General features: G+C 32.3%; 1 protein-coding gene across 1 annotated transcript; it reads left to right on the top strand.

The window, feature by feature from the left end:
* The first annotated feature begins 8,722 nt into the window (after positions 1 to 8,722).
* Positions 8,723 to 14,641, top strand: LOC21403711 (probable sulfate transporter 3.5). The gene is made up of 12 exons (XM_010090546.2): positions 8,723 to 9,145; positions 9,308 to 9,515; positions 9,738 to 9,909; positions 10,568 to 10,633; positions 10,734 to 10,847; positions 11,736 to 11,852; positions 11,993 to 12,119; positions 12,252 to 12,538; positions 12,842 to 13,032; positions 13,149 to 13,231; positions 13,551 to 13,627; positions 14,164 to 14,641. Exons 1-12 carry the CDS (start codon positions 8,830 to 8,832, stop codon positions 14,353 to 14,355), a joined length of 1,950 nt encoding a protein of 649 aa, XP_010088848.1. The 5' UTR covers positions 8,723 to 8,829; the 3' UTR covers positions 14,356 to 14,641.
* Positions 14,642 to 20,452: the final 5,811 nt, after the last annotated feature.

A 20,452-nucleotide genomic window follows, 5' to 3' on the forward strand; every position in this document is an offset into this window, starting at 1 on the left:
CCAATATCTGATACTGCATTTGGGAAATTTTAAGATTTAGTTTGCTGACGGCCGAATCACAATCCACCAAATAATTTCAAACTCTCCAACTAAAAAACACAAACGCACTATCATATGGGTGTACAACATTTTGTTATTCAACATTCCTTTTTCTTTGATGTAATTGAACGTCATATATACATACATATATACGCATTTTTATGACTAGGAAAATGACTAACCAGATTCACAAAAGTGGATTAATGTGTAAGGACGATTATTTAAACAAACTGATAAAGGTGATGAGAGTGTGATTGTTGGCTCTTAACTATTTTGAAGCGGGCCATCATAAATACTCATAATGTAAGAGAAAGAATTCCCTTTCCCAACCTGATCTCTTCACGCATAGCAAATTGCCCAAAAGGGTTTTTGACTTTTCTGAGCTACCAAAGGTCAAGAGGTAGATGAAGAAGCTAGCAAAGGCCACAAAACCCATGTAGAGTGAAGTGTTTGAAAAAGCAAATAATCATAGAATAATGCTAAAGTGCACTAGTTCTAGTATATTCAACATCACACACTAATAGAAAGTGTGCGAGTCCTATTTGTGAGGCATGCGTTATAGGGTAGGGAGGAACTTCTATTTGAGGATGGTGTTGAAGTATTTTTCGTAATTGTAAAATGCATTTCTCCTTAAATGGTACTCCAAAAGTTGTAGAAACGCAAGAGAAGTAATACTAATAATCCCTATCGAATACAAATTAGGAAGACAAAAAAATAAAGTTAAATTTCAAAAATGGTTTTTAAACTTTACACCAGTCTCATTTCAATCCTTGACGTTTAAAACATCTCAAAATTGTCGTAAACTACCTTTGTGTAGCATAATTAGTCCCTATGATGGAAAACAACATATGTCATTTGATGAGCAGTTCGATTGTTGGAGTTGAAAAATACCACAAGAGCCCCATGAGAAATTATAACATTATCACATTTAGAAAAAAAAAAAAAAAATCAGATGAAATAAAACAAGAGCAAAAATTGCTGCTTTTGGGCGGCTTGCTAACGTATGTATATATAACTTGTTCAACATTCATTCCTGATCGAAGCTTCCTATGCAAAATTCCATCAAGACCCGATCCTTAGAATTTGTCTACATATATACAAGTCATATTTGTCTATATATATATAAGTCAATTCAAATTTTCCAAACAACACCTCAGTCCTATTGTAGTTGAGTGACGTAATTCTAAGATTGTTGGTGGATACTGGATAGTATGGTGGCAAGATCTTCCACATTTTTGTCAGTACTGTATATCTGTGTATAACTATAACTTAAGGTAATTATGCGTTCCACGTGTATTTCCATTTTGTAATAATACTTCAAATATATGTTTGTGCAATATTTGCTTGCTAGAATTAATGCTAGTCCATATTTTGGCGCTTGACTATAATTTGACATAATTTGATGATTAACTTATGTGGTAGAATCGACAAACAAGATGTCGGGAAAAAGGTCTGAAAGTGGACAAAGATTATGAGATCGTGTATGGACTATTAAACAGAAAAAAAAAAAAAAGGAATAATTTTACGGTGACGAAATGGATCTATCATGGAGAGAATTCAAGGCATGTTATCAAGTTATTGGGGTCCAATAAATGGGAACAAAGTTGCTCTTTTGCATTTTAATAATTCTTTCTGAATGATTTAAGTCTGATCTAGAACCACTATCGATTGTTGTTATAGAATTGTGGCATGATCATAAAAGGCCAGCTCTAACAATTAATTTTATTTGTACTCTTTTGACCCATAAACTGATATTGTGGCATGATCATAAAATGTTGTTATTATTTGGTATTAATTAGTACTCTTTTGACCATTAAATTTTTAATATTAACCACATGCTTACAATAGAAATATCTAGCCGAAAGAATGCAACGATTCGTGTTTACAAACTTTATCTTTCCGAAAAAAGCTCATTGTTATTCTTAATATACATGTCTAAGTGAAATTATTGGCATTACTAGCTGGCTTAATTAATTTGCTGCTGCATGGTTTTATCCTAATATTCTTTTTACCTGTCTTTAGGATCTGTGTCGTAGAGCTAATTTATAGAAGTTGTTTTCAGTTTTCTCAAACCAAAAGTTATTTCCTTAAGTGTGCTTCTACTCCCGAAGAGCTTTAATCAAACCACAAAATATGATTAATATTAAAAAAAAACTCTTTTAAATAGATTTTAAAACGTGTACCAGAGTTTAAATATGAAACTATAAACTTTATTCTAAGATTTTATTGCTTCTTAGAAAATTTAAAAACCATTTGACTCATTTATTAAGCTCTTTTAAAAATATAGTTCAAAACACTTACTAATTAAAATTCATACTTTTTACTTCTCTTCTTCCACTAACTGAAAGCAAAAGTAAAAGCAAGAACTTTAATAAATGGACCCTTATGTTATGTCTGGTAGGATGGATAAAAAAAGAGGGAGAAAGAAGAAATAAAATACCTAGGTGAAAGAAGTAAAATAGTAGAATAGGGATTTTCTCTCATGTAGTTTGGTAGAAAAGAAAGAAAAGTGAAGAAAATGTCAAATATAGTGTATTTTACAATAATACTCTGATACACATAAAAATATGATGAATGATTAATGTTAAAATAACTATTTTACACTTCATTTCTTTATCAACTTTTTTCCTCCTCTTTTTTTTTTCAATGTTGGAAGGTTGAAAAAGTGGTGGGCCATATAGATTTTCACTTTTCTTCATTCTTCATTTCCGTTCTACCAAACAATTCAAAATTCCATTTTCATATCTAAAATCCTTCTTTTAATTTCTTTCATTTATCTTATCCACTTTATCAAACACACTGTTAATCGAGTTTAGAACAGCTAGCTATAACTATAAACAAGCAATGATTGAGGCTGCGAAAGTGACGACCTTTAGTCAAATTAAGTTAGTTATAGAGCAAATCCATATTAAAGATGCAAATTAATAATCTGCAGGAGTACAATTCTATTTCAAAGTCTAAATGGATTTCTCTTATGATGTGCTGCAGACCAATAAAAGTTTTGTTGATAATATTATCTCGTCCATTCTTAACTAAGGGAGGGTTTATTTGGTTGTGATTTGATTAGAAGAAGAACCACTTCGATTTGAACTCTTATTTTGGTGTGCTTGCTTTATGAAAGCAAACATCTTCTCGCCAGCTAGCTAGCTTTTACCCCTATCATAAATTACAGGTGTGTGTTTTTCAAATAGCTCTCGTTTTTTCTTGAATATTATATTTTATGTATTATGATATCATTATTAATTTTTCTCTTTTAATTCAAAAGTTAACAACAGCAATCAATTTAATTTCTCTACTTTGTTTATCTTTTTTCCTTAATGCTAGTTGTCTGTTTGAAAATTTCTAAATATATCTCCACTAGAGCTGGACAATATTGCCTTAATGTGAGACTCATTAGTCATACTTTTTTATACGATATTATTTATAACCAATTATATATTGATAATAATTATTGCATTTTCAATTAGAGATAGAGATGACAATATTCTCTACTGGACGGGTCCCATCACAAACGGAGTAAGAATGGAGGACAATTATCGAGGATGAGGATAGAGATGAAGACAAAATCTATTCCCTAATTCATGACGGGATGGGGATGAAAGAAGTACTCCCCACCCCCACCTTCGCCCTCATATTAATGTGCAACCATGCAATAAAAATTGAACTTATTAGGAATAAATAAGGAATGATAATTTATGTTTATATTTTGATGTTTTTAAACTTTTGTCACTTATATATTAGTTATTACTTTTAGATTCAGTTTGTAATATGTTAAGAATTTGATTTTTATCGTGGAACCTTTAATTTTGGTCTAAATTTATAATGAAATTCTACTCTTTCTTTTTAAATTTTAAGTTGCTATAATTTTGAAATGCACAATCTCATATGATGAGGAATGACGCGGATATGGGGAAGGCCCATTTAATGGGAAATTTCTGACTTTGACCCCGTTCCTCCTTAAGCGAAAATGGGGATAATTTAAGGTAACAAAGATGAGAAATCATCCTCGGCCTCCACCCGCCCCAATGTCATCCCTATTTTCAATGAACATTTGTATGTCAACAGAAGGACCATGCATTTTTACATGTATATCTCTCACTGCTTAAGAGACTGTTAATCATCATCACCTCCTAGAATAAGTTAATATTTGTTGACCTTTACCAATTTTGTTCTACTGCAGTACTATTACTAATACATCGATCGCCGTAATTGCAAACATATATATAATTAGTCTAACAACGGTAATTTTAAATCTAACTCCACCAATATAAAATGTGGAGTTTAAACCCATGATTAAATAAAAATAATCGACCACCAATTAATATGATCATGCTTAATACTACTATTATTTGACATTCATATTTTCATGGTAGAGATCAATTCAATTGGTCTGGCAGCCGCCCAATATTTCGTGCCTGCGCACGGTTGGCATTGTCCTCAAAACAATAGAGCTTTGTGCAACCTTAAAAAATAAAAATAAAAATAAAAATAAAATCTATAGAGCTTGTGCCACTTTATGGTCTTGGCGTTCCGTATCTTAATTTTTTTCTCATATTATTATTTCGTAAGTTTTGTTTGCCTTGAATTCAAAGAATATGGCCCTAGCTAGGGCAATCTCTCTTTGAAAAATTCTAAGATTCTTTGATAGTAAATGAGGAGAGCATTATTTAGGTGGGAAAGCAATAAAAAAAAAATCATATTGCAGTATTAACTAGTATTGCTATGTCATTTTCGCAGGTAGTTGGTCCAAAAATATTCCATTGTGGTGCCAGGGCATCATTACAAAATATGCATTGTCCCTTCAGAAAAAGAAAGAAAGAATATGCATTGAAATTATATTTAATATATGACATATAAATGTATGTATAATATTATCACGGCAATGTATTCCTTGTTACACTTTGATGACCACGTAACATAATCTTGACTAATTCAACATTCCTTGGTCCAAGTATATTTCTTGTTTTTTCTTAGGGAAACATATATTCCATTTGCAGTACCAAAGTGTGTGTGTATATATATATATATATATTAATATGCATGTCATCATTCTAATAATAATAAATGGCAATTTGTATATATTATGTTACAACGTCATTTAAATCAAAATCTCCATCATCCTCAAATTAGCATTTACGTGTTATTCTAAAAAAAAGGCACCATTTACGTGTTTTGAGGGCTATTTTGTATATACTTACTAATTTATTTGATTATATATCCCTTTTTCTTTTACTGGTCATTGATTCGAACATATCCGTCAATATATGGTTCACTATCAGAGGGCCTGTATGTTTTTCTCATTTTTTTTTTGTCTTCGAATAATAATTGAGAATGTCTTAGTTTCTTTTCGAAGATGCGTATTGATATTTAGGAAATACCGGCACATGAGGACAACAGAAAATCAAGTTAGAGATTGGTACACGTAAGTATCTTGAATTTGACTTCAAAATATTGTTGATTCAGTGAATATATCATATTAATTAATTGGCATGTTATATGAAGATTTTGGAGAAAATAAATCAGAGATTGTAGAAAATGCCGTGTTTTTCTTTTTGAGTTTCAACCATTTGCGGTATCCATTAATATATATATATATATATATATATATATAATATTATTGAATTCACTCCGTAAATATATAAGATTCACCATTTATTTTAGTCATTAAATTTAAACATGAGATTTACTAATTTATTTTATTCACCAAATATGAGATTTACCGAAATGACTTTTTTCAGTCCAAAAATTTGGCCATTTGTCAAATAATCTCCCGAAATTCGGTCCTTTCCCTAAATATCACCCAAATTTATGTTTACATTAATATTAAAAGTTAAAATTTTCATTTTATCAACTTTAGCTTAAACAGGCATGCATGCAGCCTATTGTATTTCTCTAAACGTTTGTAATTTTCATATTAATAGAAGAGGGAAGATATGCTAATATGTTTTACATATATAGTCTACACGTTTTCTTTTTAATCTGGTTAAGAGCATGTTAATTAATATTTTCAATTTTCTAGAATATGATAATTTTTTTTTTTTTTTTTAAAGGCCAAGAATACTGATCACATGCATACAAAAAATTTCCCTAAAACAAAATAAGTTCAAAATTCAAATAATGGGATTTGGCTTTCGTTCCGAAATATATTCCTTGCAGATCAAATCTGACGCTCTAATGCCATTTTTGTGTTATCTTGAATATAATGCATCACTAACTTGCAGTTGAGGGTAGCAATTTGTGTTAGTGGATTGTGTTCGTGTCAACTCGTTTATTAATCGTGTTAGAAAATATTAACTCAAACAAGATATGTTTATTAAACATGTCAAAAATATCAACCTAAACACAACTCATTTATTAATTGTATTAATCGTGTCAACCCATATAACCCATTTAAATTAATATATTGAATAAATAAATAATATAATAATAACTTATTTAACATAGTTAAGACATATTTAACATGTTTATTAGTCAATTTATCTTTTCATTTAAAAAAATAAATGAATTTTACCTACAAATATTAAAATTCACATTATTTGTATTTAATATGTCATATAAACTTTCATGTTATATCACATATCATTAGATTGCAGATGATACATATAGTTAATCGTGTCAATTCATGTCACTTTATATTATGAGGTCAACCCTAAACCAACACATTTATTAATTGTGTTAATCGTATCAACTCGATCATGACCCAAACCCATTTATAGTAAATCTAAATCTGCTAACTTCGTGCAGGTTTTGAGTCGTATCATCGTGTCGCTACCCAAATTGCTAGTCCTCCTTGCAGCCATTACTTTAATACAATATTATCGTTTCTTATTTTTTTAATTAGATAAAATCCACACTTACGTTTTTCTAGTCGGAAAAAATCCAACAGGTTTTTAATTTTTATCATTGATTTCCCTTCATTATACACATACCTTCTTTTTTTTTTTTTTTTTGTCTTTTTAAACTTATGATAGGGATTGATTCAAACTCTGGAGAGGAGATTTAAACTTTATGGTCAAATGTGGATTATATTTACTACCATACACACGTAGTGCTACTTTATTAATTTAACAATACATAAGAAAAGTTAAAGTTTTTTTGGGCCCTCCACTTGCCTTTTTTTTTTTCTTTTTTATCTTTATTTTATTGTGAATTTTTTTATATTGTGTGCTTTTAAAAAATATATGTGTGAGTAATTTTTTTCACATGTGTTCCTATTTTATTTTTAATTCATTAAAATAATTTTATTCAAATGTGTCTCTATTTAATTTTTTTTTTTTGTCAATTATTATCTTTACACATTTTTTTTTAAATAAATTTAAAAAATCTTTAAATAATTGTATAAATGAATTTCTTATTATTAGGTAAAACAACAAACTCTTCAATCTAGGATGGAGACACCACATGCGAAACTGACTCAATACACTTCAGGAGCCCAACTTGACCTAAAAAGTTAATCTATTAGGTCTTGGGTCCTTCTATGTATATAATCACTTCACATTCTCATCCACTTTTCATGTGAGACAATACACACATGCACTTTTTTCAACAATCTCCCCCTCATGTGTGTGTTCACCGAGCTCCCCCTCAAATCAAAGTTTCTAGTAGATAGCACATTTAAGCATCACACTCCAAACGAGAGCCAACTCGAGCATGTGAAAGAGAGCCGAAACCATGTGAGCCCACCAATGCTCTACCAAACTGCGGGAACACCAACTCTCTACGGGAGGCAACGTGGAAACTGCAACTGAATGTGATTGCTTGGCCCATACAAATTATCAGCTATGATACCACTTGTTGAGGAGACACCACATGCGAAAACTAGCCCAACACACTTCAGGAGCCTAACTTGACTCAAAATGTTAACTTATTAGGTCTTGGGTTCTTCCATGTATATAAACCACTTCACATTCTCATCCACTTTCTATGCAGGACAACACGCATATACTTTTTTTAACACTCCAACACGACAATACGTGCGGAGCATGTTACAAAACTAATTAATTAATTAAAAAAAGTACATCAATTAAGAGAGATGCTATTATTCATATCCTTCTGATGGGTTATTAATATTGAATCAAATTTTATGTTTTGTTTAAATGTAATTTCCCTTTAAAAAAAATTTAAGAATTCTGTAAAATATGCAAGTTAACTGGTCAAGGTTTTATGATTAAGCGTGTTAAAGGGTCGAGTGTTCCTATAAACACTAGAGTTACAAAATAACTTTATTTAGTAGAATGATTTATTCTCCTTTTTTTTTACTCTTTTTTTTTTCTTTTTCTAGACTTTATAATATCACTATATATACAAGCTTTTAGACAATATATCAAGAAATCAACTCAAAATCATCATTCCTCCCAACAAAACTGACCGATTTCATATCCCTACCTACACGTGAAACAGTTAATTCCCCCCCTCCCAAAGAGAGGAAAAAAAAAGCCCTTAGTTGGACCAAATTGATCATATCATACGACATAATCCAATTACCATAATTACCTAACTAAAAAACCTAATTAATTAGATTAAAAGTTTTTCCGCTGTGTTATGTGGTGCCTAGTCCTCTACTCTTATCCAAACAAATCCATGAAAAAACCCCTAATAATTATTCTCGTTGTACCCCACTAAGTTTTTGGTTATAAATACACGTACTCCTCTTGAATCTCCAATCCCTAACTGCAATGTGCAAACCCCCTAGCTAGCCTCTCTCCTCCTCTCAACCACAACATTCTTATTTTCTGCTAATACTGCTATTATTATTATTTTTCCTTTCAGTATTACCCCTACCAAAAAAAAATGGCAACTCCACTCAATTCCGACCACTCGGTGAGCTTTTCGGAGCCGAGGGGCTTCGCCGCCACCTTCAAATCCGATCTCAAGGAGACCTTCTTCCCCGACGACCCCTTCGGCCGCTTCCGCGACGAGGACCGCCCCCGCCGCCGCCTGAAGAAGGCGGTTGAGTACTTCGTCCCGATCTTCGGATGGCTCCCCAGGTACAACTTCCGCCTCTTTCGGTTCGATTTGCTCGCCGGAATCACCATCGCCAGCCTCGCCATCCCTCAAGGGATCAGTTACGCCAAACTCGCCAACATTCCTCCGATCATTGGCCTATGTAAGTAATACTAATAGTAATAGTTTAAGTCCCATGCAACCTCGTTTTATTTATTTGTTCTTAATGGAATTATCTTAATCCTAAATATCATTTAACAATAATGTCTAGTTCTAGAGATTTAAATCATTTGTTCTTATTTGTGATTATTTTGATCATGAGCAGATTCGAGCTTTGTACCGCCGCTTATATATGCCGTTTTTGGAGACTCGAAGCATCTGGCGGTGGGGACGGTGGCGGCGTGCTCGTTGCTCATCGCCGAAACCATCGGGAAAGCGGCGTCGCCGGAGTCCGATCCGGCATTGTACCTGCACTTAGTTTTCACTGCCACCTTCGTCACCGGCATCTTTCAGACACTTTTAGGTTTTCTAAGGTAAATATATGGCAATAAATGAAGATACCATGAATAATATTAATTGATCATTTCTATATATAAAAATTTGCTAATTTTTTATACCGCCATTGTAATTCATCGTCATCTACTTTACTTGGCGTCGATTAAAAATTAATAATTATTGTTTGCGTGATATTGGGCATTTGGGGTATTAATTAATTAGTAACAAAATTACAAGGAAGATAGTGATTAATTTTGCAGGTTAGGGATATTGGTGGATTTCTTATCTCATTCCACGATTACTGGCTTCATGGGAGGGACCGCAACACTGATTTGCTTGCAACAGTTGAAAGGCATATTTGGAATGAAGCATTTTACGACCAAAACAGACATCATCTCTGTTGTTCATGCTATCATCAAATATAGACATGAGGTAATTGTGTGCAAGAGGAGAGGAGAGGGGAGGGGAAAAAAAAGTATCTTTTTTTTTTAGCTTTTTTTTTTTTGGTTCAAATAGAGGATCGGCTTTTGAGCAAGTCCGTAACCACATGACGAAATTTGACGATGATCAAATTATATTCACATTGATAATGAGGTATATATGGTGAAGTGTGTTTTCAAAGTGAAATATTGACACACTTCAAATATTGCTTCTATATAAAGCAAAAATTAATTATTCGAACAAAAAGAAAAAAAGTTTAAAAATATTTATTGAAAATACTTCACGTCTCAATCAGGCTGCGTCACAATGTGAAATATGGGCGTGGCCCTACTTAGTCAGTGAATCTCACGCACAAAAGAAAAAATTGTATAATTTACTTTTAAAAGTGCACGAGTCTTAAAACTCAATATGTGTGCTTTGACTGGGCCTAATCGAATCAAGCTATATTTATTGAAAAAAATTGTGACCAAAGTACCTGGTGGGTGGATGTTGTGTGCTACTCATCTTTATTAGAGGCTTAGTGCTAACATTATATGACCAAAGTACCCTGCTTTTGATTTTTAGGCTCTAATATTGAAAAGATAAAAAAGGTCAATTGTACTTGATAAACATGGACAATTTAACTAATGCCATGCGTATTCTTTTGCAGTGGAGGTGGGAAAGTGCAGTAGTTGGCATAATCTTCCTTATTTTCCTTCAATTTACCAGATATATTGTGAGCGCTCTATCTGTGACTTTTTGTTTCTTCAGCTCTCTCCCACTATAATTATATATATATATATATATTAATATTTTGGGGCTAAATAATCTTTCAGAGGCAAAAAAGGCCAAAGCTATTTTGGGTATCAGCAATGGCTCCAATGGTAGTCGTCGTAGTTGGCTGTGTTTTTGCTTATTTGATCCATGGACCAGAACATGGGATACAAACTGTGAGTGCCCTTATTTGTCATCAATTTTTATAAACTAAAAATTTTAGTGACTTAATTACAAGTGAATTTTAAAGTGCAGCTAAATACATAAAAAGAACAGAAAATATTTTCAAAGGTTTTACAAATTCAAAGGATTATGTACCAATAATAATAAAAAAGGCTAATTTTTTCGATCTGTAATATTAGTATTTGTTATCTGCCCTTTTTTTCCCTTCCTTACCATTTCCCTTTTATAGATTAGAGAGGTATATGTATATTTTTTTTTAAAAATATGTAAGTATGTCCTCTTAAAACATGTATAATGTGGGAAGACACCTATAATTTGTCTAAACACCTATATACACATTTTAAGATAAAATATACATGTTTTTAAGAGAAAATATACATATGTCATTCTAATCAGTGCTGGATTAGAGATAGTTCATATATATATATATATATATAGAACAAAGGTTTAACCCTACTATTTACTGGAATCAAATAGTGACTCGCTAACTACTGAGCTTTTTCTAGGACGATGTGATACCAAACTTTGAATTAAGTACAATTTACCCACATCTTAATAATGATTATGGACTTACTTTGGACCTAAACATAAGCAGAAATTAGAATTAAATGTCCCAATAAGCTCAATATTCATAACTGATGTAATTTGGCCATTGTTATTATTATAGTTGCGGTTGTTATTTTATTTTCACTATAATCTCTTATCATCATCATTAATAGTGCAAATATTTGGCTAGCCTTTTTGTTGCCACAAGTTAATGGAACAACAGGAGACAAAAATGTCTTTTCACAGACGAACACTTTTTTTTTTATTGGCTGATTATTTTTCACATGACGGATCTCTTCCAGTAATGTTCACACTTCATTTTTCTGCTTTTTTAGGTGGGCAAACTGAAGAAAGGCATTAATCCTCTGTCCATTCATTATTTGAACTTTGACTCAAAATATTTACCAGCAGTTTTGAAAACAGGGCTCATTACTGGCCTAATTTCTCTGGCTGTAAGCACACTAACTTTATGCTGTTAATATATATATATATATATGTATATGTATATGTATTGTTCTATTCTTCTTTTTTTAAGTGGAAGAGGTGAATTAATAGGTGGAAATTTAATATTTATCAAATTATTTATTTGCAGGAAGGAATAGCTATTGGGAGGAGCTTTGCTATCATTAACAACGCCCAAGTTGATGGGAACAAGGAAATGATTGCTTTTGGCTTCATGAACATCGTTGGATCTTGCACTTCATGTTATTTGACTACAGGTACATATAAAATAAGGAAATTAACTATACCATAATTGAAATGATTTATAACTTTTTTTAACATGTAACATACAACTTTCTATAAATAGATTTTACGACATAAAAGTGACGTTTGTTGATAAAACATTGCAGGGCCATTTTCGAAAACGGCGGTGAATTACAGCGCTGGAGCAAGGACGGCGATGTCGAACGTAGTAATGGCATGTTGCATGGCGTTGACGTTGTTGTTCTTGGCCCCTCTGTTTAGCTACACGCCTCTCGTTGCTCTATCTGCCATTATCATGTCCGCTATGTTTGGCCTCATCAACTATTCCGAGATCATTCATTTGTTCAAGGTTGACAAGTTTGATTTCTTCATCTGCGCGGCCGCCTTCTCCGGGGTCGTCTTTATTAGCATGACGGTCGGCCTCATGCTCTCCGTAAGTACTATCGCAACCGAACCGATCATGGAAAAAATAAATAAATAAAAATTTCTGACTTTGTCATTGAAGTATTCTACAATATTTGTACTATAATCTTTATTAGCATGACGGTCGGTCTCATGCTCTCCATAAGTACTATCACAACCGATCATGAAAAAAATAAATAAATAAAAATTTCTGACTTTGTCACCGAAGTATTCTACAATATTTGTACTATAGTCTTTGATGTGTGACTTGAATCACTACAATTATTTTACATTGTTATCGTTACATAAATTATTTTGTTAAATTTTTTGTCAGGTGGGACTTGGTCTGCTGAGAGCTCTTCTGTACGTGGCTAGACCAGCCACTTGCAAGCTTGGAAAAATACAAAACTCAATCCTGTACCGTGACACAGAGCAATATCCTGGCGCCACAGTGATCCCAGGAGTCATGGTCTTGCAACTCGGTTCTCCCATATTCTTTGCAAATGGAAACTATATTAGAGAAAGGTAATTACTTACATATGGTGCAATAGTAGTACTAAATATATATGTAGCAATATTTGATTAATACGTCTTAATATATACAGCTCTGAGTAGCTCTTATTGTTGAACTTTGACAATAGGATTTTGAGGTGGATTAGAGACGAGGAAGCCAATTCAGAATCTGAAGGGGGTGTGATTGAGCATGTTTTGTTGGATTTGACAGGTAAGGCACTACAAATACTAGGGTCTCGTTCACTTCGCAGATTCGAGTTTTCAATTCAAGCTGAGATGTGACATCTTTTTAGAGCTTTTCACTGTAGTAAAAAAAAATTAGATGTAACATTTTCTGAGAGCTTTTTACTGTAAAAATTTAAAACTGAAAACTCGAATCGGTGAAATGAATGAGGCATAGAATTCGCATTATCAAATATGAGCGAAGACGACGAATATTTGGTCAATCAATCAATATATATAATACTTCATATTTGCAACTATTGGCGAATACATACATGTACATGATTTGAAACTTATTCGTTTTGCAGGAGTTTCAACTATAGACGTGACCGGCATTGAAACATTGACTGAAGTTCAAAGAACTTTGTATTCAAAGGGGGTTAAGGTAAGCCCACACAGAGAAATGAAAATAAATAAATATTTGAAAAGGACAAAACTAATTTAACCCTCCTTAGAAGTGTAGAAGGTTTACGAAAAAAAAAAAAAAAAAAAAAAAGTAGTAGTTAGAAACATCTCGAGCCTCAGCTCTGTATTAAAATAAGAACGGCCCCATATATTAGATTGTGGGACCGCGGTGATGAAAATATCATCACTTTTTGCATCTGATTAGCATCACCATATCAAAATAAGATTCATATATTAGGACAAAGACTTTGGCTTTATAGGTCTCATTCACTTCACAGATTCGAATTTTCAATTCGAGTTTAGATGTAACATTTTATGAGAGCTTTTTACTATAGCAGAAAAAGGTAGATGTGACATTTTTTGATAGCTTTTTACTGTAGAAACTTAAAATTAAAAACTCAAATCGGTGAAATGAACGAGACGTCTATAAAGTAAAATTGAGGGGATAAATATAAATACACTATTCTTTCTCTCCATATAATATTAATGGTCATTATTTTCATTATGTAATTGTAGATGGCCATAGTAAACCCAAGGTTGAGAGTGATGGAAAGGTTCATACAATCACATTTCATAGACAAGATTGGGAAGGAAAACTTCTTTTTATCAGTGGAGGACGCCGTGGAGGCATGCCAGTTTTCACTTCACAAATCGAAGCAAAACGGCGACGTAACCTCTGAACCACACTCCACTATTACGTCTCTTTGACATTTGTGCATGTCAATATTACTTTAGTTTTTTTTTTTTTTTTTTCAATGAAATTTGTTACACCTGGTTTTTTGCCCCTGTAAGATAGTGAAGAAGATGAAGAAGAAGCAATAGATAAGTTTACATTTTTTAGTTAATGCCTGTAATATTGTGGTTAAAATGTTGTAAATTACAGATACTTCTCTGGCAATATACGAAATATGTATTTGGGGAGTTGTTTTTATCAAGGGGGTGGGCTACGTGGTTGTAACAAATATCTTATTAGATTAAATGAAACGTCTCGGTTTTTTAGACTTCAAATTTTCGTTTATTATTATTATTATTATTATTTTACTTTTTTTCATTTTATCCGAACATTTTTTTTTTTTGAAGTTATTATTATTCGCAGCAGTAATTGTATGATGTTGTGTCTCTGAAATATTGGCATTTTAGACTTTATTTTTTCTTATAAAGGATGGAGAGATTTGAACTCTGAATTTTGAAAAGAGAACATGTTAGCCCCGTTCTTTTCATTGATTCGAGTTTAGAATTCAAGTTTTGCTACAATAAAAAGTTCTCAGAAACAGTCACATCTAACTTTTTTTTTACAGTAAAAAACTCTCACACAACATCACATCTCAACTCGTATTAAAAATTCGAATTAGCGAACCGAACGGCCTTATTCTTTAAAAAATTTTAAGAAATAAACAATAAAAGGATACCGAAACAGAAGCACCATCCTAGCTAACCAACAAAAGCAAAGCACCAACATAACTAAGAATACGGGAAAGGGAAATGATTTTCTCCTGAGAAATACCTGGCTCAAGACTAGCAAGTAGCAACGACTTTTTCAAGATAAAATTACATGGGATTACAGCAATAATAGCCGGTTTTAATGGGGTTTTATCAATGAATGACTCAGGTTTTTCAAAATTAAAAAAAAGGCAGGTAAAAAAAGGAGAGGTTGTTGAAAAGACTATTTTCCCACAAAACCCTAGCTTATCTTCCTTTTAGCAGACATGGCCGACACACACCAAGAAATCCAGTTGATCTCTCTCTCTCCCTCTCTCTCTAAGTCAAGCACATCCTCTCTCTCTGCGTTTCTGGAGATCAGCCGCTGCAGATCTGGTTTCTCCGTGACAAGTTCCTGTTTTTGTCGCAGCAACGTGAGATCTCGTTGAATCTCTCCGTCACAGATCTTGCCATTATCTCCGGTAGTTTGCCATTTTTTCCGGCGAGTTCTCAGCAACTTCAAGTATCATGTTCGGTCAATCAGTGATTTATTCCGGTCAGTCAGTGATTGACTCAAGTCAATCAGTGATTGACTCCGATCAATCACTGGTTTTTCGTTCCGGTCCATCGATAGATGGAGTGGCACCGGGAGAACCGTTGAAAATATCGACCGACACCGTCAACTTAAACGTGACAGAGACAGAGATCTCAGCGACGGAGGCGCAGACGTCGTCCTCCTCCTTCTGCTCGATGCCAGCCTCCTCCTTTTGATGCAACGACGGAAAGCCAGATGAGAGAGGGGAGAGATGAGAGGGAGAGAAAGCTAAGTGGGAGAATAGAGCGAGAGATAAGCCAGAAATCGAGCAGAGTTCAGTGAGAAAGATGGGGTAAAATTGAAAGTCCAAATTTTATGGGTTGTTCTTTTAGAGTATAACTTGAGTGTAGTTTTTTAGTTGAATTTAAGTTATAACTTGAGTTGAAGTTAGAACTTGAATAAAATTGAGTAAAATTGAATAAAGTTGAAACTTAAAAGAACGTGAACTTGAATAAAGTTGAAACTTGAGTTGTTTTTTTTTTAGTTTTATGGACAAAAGAATATGCTCTTTATTTTTTACACTCCCTAATTTAGAAAAACAAGCTACTTGCCCGTTTAGTTCGCTGATTCGAGTTTTTAATTCGAGTTGAAATGTGATTTTATGTGAGAGCTTTTTACTGTAGTAAAAAAGTTAGATGTGATTGTTTGTGAGAGCTTTTTAGTGTAGCAAAATTCGAATCAACGAAATGAACGAGGCCATTATCTGTGGTGGCCAAATTCGGCTGCCACCCCCAATTTTCCAAATTACATTTCTTTCTCAAAAAAAAAAAAAGAAATTGCATTTCGTATTTTCAGGAGGAAAAAAAAAATATTGCATTTCGTGAAACTTTCGTCTAAAGATAATAACATCAACAAAAAAACTTTTTTTTTGTAACAATTACAGAAAAGATGTAATGCATATAGAGATTACGTTTGATTTTCAAAACGTTTTCGTATGCAGAAATGTGGTAGTGTGGATTGTGTATAACAAAAATTTTCATAAAATTTTTGAATTCTCTATAGATTATATTTATTTATACAATAATAAATTAATCATAATTTATAAAGATATATACCTAGCAAACGATTAGACAGATAACTTAAGATCTTTGACCACGAACAATTCAAGCTCTAAGCTTTTTAAAAACCTCGAATCTTTCTCGTCTAGTCCTTGAAATCTACGAGACCTAGAGAGTGGGCTCTAATAAAGAACTATCAAATTAGATCACTCGCTAATTTGTGTCTCTTCATGTATGTGAAAAAATTGAGAATTAGAAGAAATTTTCTTCTTTTTTTTCTCTCAAGAGCAAAAATTCTCTACTCTAATTTTCTATTGTCTCCTATTTATAGAACACTAGGAGAACCTATTTGCTTTAATTTGAAGATAAAGCAATAGAAAATTGGTTACTACTATATTTTAATCTCATTAAAATACAGTTTCTTATTTAATTTTAAAAACAAAATTCTCTCCATTCCCTCTACTATATGGCCGGCCACACCACAGGGAGACCTCCCTGTGGTTGGCGCAAATTTGCAGCAAGAGAGAGAGAGAGAGAGAAAACTCCTTCTTTATCTAATTTCTAATTTTAGCTCAAATTCAAATCTAAATAAAGTCATATTTTACTTTCCTTTTAATTTTAATTGGAAAACTTATCAAATAAGTAAACTAAATATCTTAGAGAGCAAGCAACTCAATCCCAGTGGGATTCTACATGTGTCACAAGCCCACTGCTCCTCCTTATGCCTGGCCATGTGACCTTTTGTGGTCCTACCATAGTGTATTCTAAAATTAATTTAATTAAATAATCACAATATGTGGAGGGACAGAAAGAAAAACAGAAAAAGGGACAGAGAATCTCATTCTGAATTTTGAGAATACATTTTTGTCATAAGATTATGAGAATACTTTTAAAACGCGGTTCATCGTATGCAATGCAACTCATAAATGTTTCTTTTTTTCATATTTCTCCAATTTTTGTGGACAAGATTTTACTAGACAAACTAATCGATTGACCAAATTTTATAAAGACTGTGAAGTTTGAGCGTAGGACAAAACTACAAAATTACAAAGTTTTGAAAATAAAATAAATAAAGGGAGGAAAGAAGAAAAGAAAAATTGAATGAATAAAAGTTGTACACCTCACAATTTTTTATAGATAGAAAACTTAAATCCACCTATTAATATTTAGAAAAGTACAACTTCAAGACAAGTGGTAAGCAATTTGCTGGAAATGTCCTGGGCGGTAGAAAGAAGTCAGTAGTCAGTGAATGATACATAGATGGTGGGTTGGGTTATAGAAGAAAGAGAAAGAGAGTTAGGTCATAAATGGTGGGTCCCTAATTAGCTTTTTTTTTTTAATAGAAAAGCAATTAGGAAATTGTACTTTTTTAGTTTGTTGATTTAAATTTTTAATTTAAATTAAGATTTGATTTTATATGAAAATTTTTAATTATATTAAAAAAAATTACATGTGATTTTTTATGAAAACTTTTAATTATAATAAAACTGAAATTAAAAACTCGAATAAGAATCTCCGTAAAAAAGTCAAATAAGTAGCCACCTTGTCTATCCACCTCATTGGCAAATCGGTTGTGGTGAGAGGCACTAAGGCCCCGTTAATTTGACCGATTCGAGTTTAGAATTCAAGTTTGTTATAGTAAACAGCTCTCAGAAACCGTCACATTTAATTTTTTTACTACAGTAAAAAGCTCTCATATAAAGTCACATCTCAACTTGAATCAACAAACTAAACGGACCCTAAGAGTGCCGTATAACTTTGCGTAGGGTTAAAGCTAAGGGCACCGGCGTTTGCCCTCACCACTTGACGTGGCTTCCACGTGTCTGTCCACTTGGCTTTGACATATGAGGATGTGAAAAAAATTTATTTACCGTGGGGTCCACAAAATAATTAAAAATTTAAATGAATTACATTAATCTTCTACAGTAATAATCACCGTTTCTCTCTGGTAAAGTGAAAAACAAAGGACCGTTTGGTAATATTTTTAAAATGATTTTGTTTTCAGTATAAAAATGAAAATGAGATTGTTTTAAAAATCATTATGCAACCGATTTTAAAATTATGTTTGGTGATATTTCAAGAGATTGGTTTGAGTATAATAAAAAAACAAAATCGTGTTTGTTTATATTTATGTTTGTTTTAAGCACATATAATTAATAATCTTAAATTAATATATTAAGATTAATTTTGTTAAACCTACCTTCAGGCGTCGAGGGAGGGTTTATTATTTATTTCGAGTGATATTAAATCCCGATAATTTATCTTGTCTTGCAAATATTACAAGGATAACGCAAGGACTCATGTTCCTATAATTCTGAGCTCTAATAAAATTAATAATTAATTAAACTTTTTAATTAATTAATTCTATTAATTCTAAAAGTTACTCAACTAAAAACTTGAAATTGCACTCTCGAAATTATAGACATAATTTACTTATAAGAAGCTGAAGTGTCCATTCGATATAGTCATTAGATATAGATCAATCATCCATAAATAATTCATAATTAGAGCTTGGTAAAATCCATTAACCTCTATAATTACATCTTTATCATTGAGTACTATTAATTATCTAATAAATTGTATATTCATAAAGTACATTTATGAATACGAGCTCGTTACTTTTTCAAGTACCGAACTAACCCTCAAGGGAATTATTTTTCTACGTCTTAAAAAAAAGGAATGAATTCCATCTCGTATATTAGTATTCCTGACTATCCATTTCATCATTTTTTAAGATATAAGCAATAGGATTTAGGATCTCGAAATTTGTACCGAGTAAATAAAAAAACACGAATCCATAAATAGAAATCTACTAATAACTCAAGATTAAGATCATTTTATATATGACCATCGGTAGACTCAAATTTGATTTTCTATAGTTAACGAAAATTATCAGAAAATTAAATTGTATCTGTGTCCCAATTCTACATAATCTTATTATGCATAATATACTCATTTAATATCTCTTTATATTAATGATGCAGATAATATCATTTCATTCTTAATGGGAATGACGTGTATTAATAATGTTTTAATTAAATATTTCATAACTTTAATTAAATTCATTACGAATATTATTTTGATCATTATCCTTAAATATTATTCTTTCGTATATCACACTTATATATAATATTTAAGTCACGTAAATAATCACAAAATTTTCAATGATATTCATAAAGTATTCAATAATATATGCACATAAATAATGAATAAACTATTTTATTAATTAAATAATAAATATTCTTATTAAAGACACTATTCTTAAGAGATTATTAATTTTCTTTTCCAAATTAACTTGTTTACCTATTTTTTGCATAATAATTTCCTTTCTTTACCCGCCCGCGTCTTCCATACCATCCTTCCAAAATCCAATTCCCAAAAACGACATCGTATTTCCGTTCATGAACATGCTTTCACGATTGAACTGGACACTACAACAATCCGGCCCAGCCCAAAAACAAAACCCAAATCCAACTCCAAAACCTCCCTCGCTCCGTTTTGCTTTCTCAAAACAGTTTTACTTTCTTCGCCGATACTGGGCACCGGCCAGTGACGTTGAACCTCAGTCTCCGACCACTGCTTTTATCCCTTCGATTCCACAGATTCTCTTTCCAATCTTCTCGAGATTCGTTCTTTCTCTGCACAAGCTCTTCCGGAATTTCTATCCTTTTATTACTTAGCTTTTTATAAGCACTGTCGTTTGTTTAGGTTATCTGTCGTTTGCCTCACGGTTTCTGGGTTAGTAGTGTTGTCGTTTGGTTGTAAATTCCCTATCCTAGCCTTGAGTTTGGCT

The sequence above is a fragment of the Morus notabilis genome, unplaced genomic scaffold, assembly GCF_000414095.1.
Source record: "Morus notabilis unplaced genomic scaffold, ASM41409v2 Scaffold625, whole genome shotgun sequence".
In the NCBI taxonomy this organism is placed as follows: domain Eukaryota; kingdom Viridiplantae; phylum Streptophyta; class Magnoliopsida; order Rosales; family Moraceae; genus Morus; species Morus notabilis.